Genomic DNA, 7,880 nt, shown 5'->3' with positions numbered 1-7,880 from the left:
TTCGACTCTTTTTGAGCTGTTTACGGACGTTTTCAGTTTTAAAATTTTTAGTTTTTTTTTCTATAAATATCAATAAAGTTTATCTGTTTGGCCAAAAAGTGTATAAATTTAATACAAAGCTCATGATATATTGTTACAATATCAGTTGAAAAATATTAAAAATACATAGGCACAATTTTTTTTTATAAGCATTTAGAGATCAAATTTTAATTTGAAAAATTATTTTGTAGTTAAAAATGTATAAAATGTTCAATTTTTGTATCTAAGAATTGAAAATTTAAAACAAGATTCCACGTAAGTAATTAATTCTGTTACCAAAAAATCTAAAAAATACATTTACACAGTTTATTTTTATAGTCATTTTAAGTACAAATTTGGACAAAATTACATATTAAAAACCTAGGATAACTATTTTAGTTATTTTGTTGTGATTGTATAATATTATTCGTGGGTACTTGAAACTTCTAAAGTATACTATTATATATCTATGATAGTACCACGGTTTTTTGTTGATGTATATCGCGTTATAAGTACCTAATAGATATTATGATATGATTAATTTGGAATTTATTATATGTACCTATTATAGGTCAATTTTTTTTAAATACTGTAGGCTATAATATAATATTATGTCTTATACCTAGACTGACATACCGTCTCCGCCCAGAATCGTTTTTCTTATACAATGATATTATATCATTGAATTCAAATTTAATACCATCCATTATACAGTGACCCACTTGTAACCTACTGTACAGCAGAGCGACATCCACTTACCCACCTTTTTTTTGATTATAGTTATAAGTTGATAAAATCGATACTTTTATAGCATATTTCTATATTATATTATTTCCATCCTATGTTAAATGTACTGTACTCTGCCCTTGGGGCGTTACTATCAATAAATAAAAATAAACTTAAACTTATTTTTAGATATTCTTAGAAGTATAGACTAATAAATACAATATAATCTGCTTAGAATCATTTTTTTATATATGCAATGATAAATTATTAAATTCAAATTTAACTCTTTTTGTTACAATAGTTATAATTTAAAAAAAAGTCCATGCTAAAATCAGAAAATGTGAAAGGTATTATATATTTTTCTTCTAGTAATAAAATAATTGCTGGTCAGTTTACCAAGTATTATTATTATTATTATTACCAACTAGAGGCACTACTAATGAAGTTTTTGTGACAATAGTGAATATTCATTATTTGGTACAACTTAATCATAGAATTAAGTGGTTTTACAATGGTATTTATTTTTGTTTTATCCTGTAAACTATAAACTATACTTTGATTTAAACATATAGTATCTTATCTTTAAGCAGATTTTTTACAGAGAATATCCCTTAAATTACAAAAACAGATTTATGAATGAGTTACTAAATAATCTAGGTTTTTTCCATTTTGATTTTGAGTCAATATACAGCCCCAAATATCTAATATAATTAACATTTTCAATGCTTACACATGAGAAATTTAATTTATTTGATTCAAGACATTATGAGGAATGATCGAAAATATTTAAAATGCTTTGAATTATAATATTTTGTATATTTAACACCATATGTTTATTTTTATTAAAATGAAATTCAAGTAAATTATTATTAAACAATGATTTAAATGTGGTAAATATTTTATTTGCTTTATTATATAGATTTTCAATATTTTTATTATGGAGTAGAATAACTGTATCATCTGCAAAACATCATTTCCGCTTCTATATTAATATTAAATAACCCATTCATATCTGATATAAGACTTATATCATATAATATGAAAGATATAAGTCTTATATAATAATTACTTATATTATAAGTAATATCGACCGAGTACAGTTCTTTTTGGTACTCCATGATTAACTATTAAAGAATGAACAAGCTTATTATTAAATTTTAGGATTTGGTGAAATAAATTATTGGCAATACCTCTTACCTATTTCAGCATAATTAAATTGTTTAAGTAATAGTTTCTGATTTATACAATCAAAGGAATTTTTAACGTCTTAAAATATACTATTAAAAGATACCCATTACTTTCTCACTTCTACCAAACTTAGTATGTATATATTTATTTACAAAAGACTGAGCATCACTTGCTGAATTCCCTATTAAAAACCCAAATTGAATTTTAGAAAAGAAAGAGTTATTATCCCGGTTATTATTAAGAAATTTCATGATTCTAGTTTTAATGCATTTTTTATACATATTGAATACACAGATACAGGATACAAGATATTGGATATTGCAGTGGTTTTCAACCTGTGCGTCGCGGCTCCCAGGGGCGTTGTTGGCTATTATCAAATGAGCCGCGTTCGGAAACTAAAAAAAAATTGTAATAACTAATAGTTTTTGTTATCTACTTTTCGCTGCCGTGTAAGTCTGCACGCCCTATACATGTTGTATGCACTTGGGTATGTGAGAGATAGATTGGCCGATCAACAGATTTCGTCATTGAATAAAGTGGGATTGAATAATGTAAATTAATTGTTTGTATTAAATTTGCGTATGGAAGCCGTATATTTGATTTCAAAATCAAAAGGAGTCGTTGAAAAAAGGTTGAAAACCACTGGGATATTGGATACAAGATAGAGAAATTGGGTCTATAGTCACTACAGTCTAGCTTATCAGCTTGTTTATGAAAAGGGATAACTATACATTTTTTGAAAACTATGGATATTAGCAATATCAAATAGTGCACCGACATCCTATTAACAGTTTTCTGCTGAAATTAGTTATGTATTATATAAATATAATAGAAATATAACTTACTATATTATAATGGATGACTGATAATATATTTGTAGGACATGTGATACCTAGTGGCTAGTACATAAACTATAACAATATTTTACGGTAGAAAATAATAGTCAAATTTAAAATAAAATTATCATTTGATACTCCTGTAAATTAATGCCAATTGTAGATAATAAGCCAAAATAAAGTTACCTATTTTTCTGTTTTAGGAAAACCAAAAAATGTGATCAAAGAAAGGATTGCCGTCCAGCATCTTCAGTTACACCGTGTCTCACCAACTAAAGTTATTAAAAAAGGGATTGTTTGTCATAATCGTCAAACTTGTGATATTTCATTAAGAGCTGCTAAGAAAGTTATTGCCAGTCAATCACTTGATATTTCACCAACAAAAGCGGCTAGAAAAAGGATTTCCCGTCAGAATAGTGAGTCATGTGATATTCCATTAACAAGATATGCTAAAAAAATGTTAGCTGGTAAGAATTGTCAGTCTTCTGGTTTTTCACCAATGGAAGTTATTAAAAAAAAATTGTACGTCCAAAAACATGACTCTTGTTATGTTCCATTAACAAGAGCTCTGAATAAAGAGATTTCTGGTCAGAATCGGCAGTCTTGTGATTTATCATTAACAGGAGCTGCTGAAAAATTGATTGGCGGTAAGAAACATCAGTCTCGTGGTATTTTACCGGTAAAAACTGTTGAGAAAAGGATTGCCAGTCGGAATTCTCGGTCTCGTAATATTTCACAGACAATAACTGCTAAGAAAGTTATTTCTAGTCGGAATGGTCCGACTCACGATATTACACCGACAAAAACTGTTAAAAAAGAGATTGCAAGTCAGAATACTTGGTCTCGTAGTATTTCACAGACAATAGCTGCGAAGAAAGTGATTTCCAGTCGGAATAATCAGTCTCATGATATTTCACAGACAAAAACTGTTAAAAAAGGGATTGCCAATCAAAATTCTCGGTCTCGTAATATTTCACAGACAACAACTGCTGAGAAAGTGATTTCCAGTTGGAATAGTCGATCTCATGATATTTCGTCGACAAAAACTGTTAAAAAAGGGATTGCAAGTCAGAATACTCAGTCTCGTAATATTTCACAGACTGCTAAGAAAGTGATTTCCAGTCTAAATAGTAAGTCTCATGATATTTCGCCGACAAAAACTACTAAGAAAGTTATTTCCAGTCGGAATAGTCAGTCTTGTGATATTACACCGACAAAAGGTATTCAAAAAATGATGTTCTGTCAGAATCATGTGTCTTATGATCATTTGCCAACAAGAGTTTTTGAAATAGAAGTATTTCAACGTTCAATGAGTATTTTAGCAAATCAAAAAAGAGAACTTGATCGGCAAAATGAAACTATCGCGTTACTAGAAGAGAAAAGGTCATCACTTATATCACAATTGGAAATTGCAAGGGATATAATCTCATTGGCTAACATTGCAAAATGATTTGCACCCGTTAGTTAGAGCCCTTTAAACAATCTATATCTATAATTAAGAAACAGTAAAAGCTGATTTTTATGAATTTTACTCTAAGTCATAAATATTTTATAATACAAGTAATTATATTGTATTTTATTTAATTGTTATAGAAAAAAATATTAATATTTTGAATAATTATTTTAATATAAGATAATATTATGTTGCTTTTAGTTTGACATCCAAATATTATAAGGCCAGTTTTATTTGGATGCAGAACAAATGTTTTGAGACTTCAAAATACTAGTTCAGTACAATTAATTATTTATTGTACATTATAAAGTTGAAGTTTTAGTTATAGTTCAATTTTTTTTTCAATTTTTCAAAGAAAATGTTCTGTTAGTTTTGTCACTATTATATATAAAAACAAATTAATTAATGTTTTAGTTTTTATTGTATAATTTTTTGATTAAATATGCATTTATTTAATTAATATCATTTGTTTAATTTTTAATATCTTTAAGAAAAATAATATTTTAACTAAAAAAAAATTGAAATAACCTTGAAAATATTTACCCCTTACTCAATCATCTATAATGTGAAAATTGGTATTTAGATTGAGCACGAAACTAGCTCGATGTGTACTTGATTGGCAAAATGGCCTTTGACAATTGTTTTTTCAATTTATCAAAGAAAATGGCCCTTGACAATTATAAATTATAATATACATACTCGTCTGAATACCAGATCATCATATTTAACAAAGATATTTTTTGAATAGTTGTGAATAATATAATTTTTAACGTTAAAACTTCTAATGATAGAACCTCAATTCTTAAAAATATTGTGGAAAAGGATTTAAGCAAAGTTGTAATTTTTACAGGGCTTTTATACAATATATATATTTTTTATTAAAAAACTATTAAAAATTTTTTAATTATTGGTGATTTTAATGTAAATGAATTTTCAGTCACTGATTATACTTTATTTAGAAATCCTATATCCACTACACTTGTTAATTTTTATATTGATTACTTAAATTTAAAGCAGGTTAATAACATTACTAATAGTCACAATGGTATTCTAGACTTGATATTTTCAAACTCTACTGTTGATTCTATGCATGCCTCTGTTCATTAATACCTTTAATTATTGATTCATATCATCCACCTTTAGAATTTATCTCTCACTTTCCAATACCAAATATTTATTTCCAAACTATTTCTCCTGTAATTTTCAATTTTAATTCCTGCAATTTTAATGGCATTCTTGCTTTTTTGTCTCATATAGATATTATGGATAATATAACTACCTTGAATTTAGAAAATGCTATATTGAAATTCCATGAAATAATTAATCATTCTTTTGATTTATTAGTTCCAATGATAACTTTAGATCTTAATACTGATCATAACGTTTCTTGGTCAAATTATAATTTAAGAAAAATTATTAAATTAAAAAAATTAGCGCATAAAAAATATAAAATTTCAAATTCTTTATCTGATTATACTATTTTTTCTAATTTACGCAAGGAATGTAAACAACTATCTAAACAACTTCAATTAAATTACATACTTAAGATTGAAAATAACATTAATATTAATATAAAATCATTTTGGAAATATATTCAATCTCTCAAATCAAATAAATCCAATATTCCAATGTCAATGTTTTTTTATAATACAACTGCTCATAATATAGAAGAAATCTCTCAATTATTTGCTAATCATTTCTCCTCTGTTTACTCTAAAAATAAATTGCCTGATGATATTCTTGAATCTCTTAATGTTAATATGCATGATATAAATATTAACTCAATGCACATTTCTGAGGATGAAATTGCTGATTATTTAATATCTATTGATGATAAATCATCTACTGGTCCCGATGGTATTCCACCGATTTTCCTAAAAAAATGCTTTTCAGTGTTAGTCAAGCCATTGCACTACTTATTTAATCTCTCTTTATCAACTGGTGTTTTTCCTACCTTTTGGAAAAAATCATTTGTTACACCTATACATAAATCTGGGAGTAAGAATGATATCTGTAATTATCGGCCAATCTCTAAACTTTCTGCTATACCTAAAGTATTTGAAGCTATTATTTCTAAAAAACTGTCCAGTATATTATTAAATTATATTAGTCCCGCTCAGCATGGTTTCTTAATGAAGCACTCGATTTTCACAAATTTACTATTGTATCAAAATTTTCTAACTAATGCTTTAGATCAAGGTCTTCAAGTTGACACCATATACACTGATTTTCAGAAGGCTTTTGACAAAGTTGATCATATTTTACTTTATTATAAATTAAAATCATTTGGTATAGATGGAAACTTTCTTAAATGGCAATATTCGTACCTCACAAATATAACTCAAGCCGTCAAAATCTCATTTCACTCATCACAAAATTTTCAGGTCTCTTCTGGTGTCCCTCAAGGTTCCCATTTAGGTCCTCTACTGTTTCTAATTTTCATTGATGATTTACCACATTATATATTAGATAACTCTAACATAGCACATATTTTATTATTTGCTGATGATGCCAAAATTTTTTGCAAGATAAATTCTGTAGCTGATCAAATAAATCTTCAATCAATATTAGATAAGTTTGTTATTTGGAGTAAAAATAATTATTTACCATTAAATATTAATAAGTGTAATGTAATTTCTTTTACCCGTAGAGCTAATCCTCTTTTGAATCAGTATATACTTAATGAGTGTCCCTTATCAAGAGTTAATTCAATCAAAGATTTGGGAATTCACTTTGATAGTGATCTTGGCTTCAAATTGAATCATAAATCAATCCTCAACAAATCATATAAGATGTTAGGTTTCTTAAATAGAAATACTAAAGAATTTAAAAATCCTAGATGCTTAAAATTACTTTATACTTCTTTAGTTAGATCTAACATTGAATTTGGCTCACTTGTTTGGTCGCAAAATCTAACAACATTTTACTCTGAACTTGATAATGTTCAAAACAAGTTTCTCAAAAATATTTCATATAAACTAAATCTTCCTTTCTCCAGAGACTCAATTATACCAATTCAGGTATCATTGGATCTCGATAGTCTTTCTCTGAGACGGAATCTTACAGATATAATGTTTATTTTTGACATTATTAATGGTTTTGTTCTTTGTCCTGAATTATTAGCAATGATTGGTTTCCGAATTCCTTGTCTTTATACGCGCAATCTAGATTTATTTGTTATTCCACATTATAGAACTAATAGTGGAGCTTTCTCTTTTCTACCAAGAGCTCTTAGGTTAGCCAATTTAATCTCCCACCATCTTGATTTTTTTAATTCTACTCGTGTTAATTTTAAACTAAATACTGTATTGCTTCTAAAAAAACCACATTTTATCTAATTATTATTATTACTTAATATTGTTACTTGTCGTATACATTTATTCTTAGTCATTTATTTTTAATTTTAAAACATTATTTAAATTTTTGTATTTTTATTACCTACTTAATTTATATGTATTTTGATTGTTGTCATATTTTTATATTAAATACTTTGTAATGGGCTATTGCCCGTTGAATATATTCAATAAATAAATAAATAAATTATGTCTTATACATTTTAAACAGTACAATATTATTAAAGAAAAAATAAAAAGAATTATACTAGGCATTAACTATCGATGTAGAATGATATACCATTTACACTAATATTATTGTTTCAT

At 26.6% G+C, this 7,880-nt stretch overlaps 1 protein-coding gene across 2 annotated transcripts in view; it reads left to right on the top strand.

Annotated features, from left to right (window-relative positions):
• Window positions 1–4,290, top strand: part of LOC100569443 — a 7,670-nt gene extending 3,380 nt beyond the window's left edge. For both annotated transcript variants that reach the window (XM_016801864.2, XM_003242308.4), the window contains one exon: window positions 2,972–4,290. In XM_016801864.2, coding sequence (XP_016657353.1) covers window positions 2,972–4,218 — 1,247 coding nt within the window. In that variant the 3' untranslated portion in view covers window positions 4,219–4,290. The remainder of the gene's footprint in view (window positions 1–2,971) is intronic.
• Window positions 4,291–7,880: the final 3,590 nt, after the last annotated feature.

Source organism: Acyrthosiphon pisum, chromosome X (assembly GCF_005508785.2).
Source record: "Acyrthosiphon pisum isolate AL4f chromosome X, pea_aphid_22Mar2018_4r6ur, whole genome shotgun sequence".
In the NCBI taxonomy this organism is placed as follows: Eukaryota; Metazoa; Arthropoda; class Insecta; order Hemiptera; family Aphididae; genus Acyrthosiphon; species Acyrthosiphon pisum.
The sequence above is the reverse complement of the archived record's forward strand: the minus strand, read 5'-3'. Positions and strand labels throughout refer to the sequence as shown.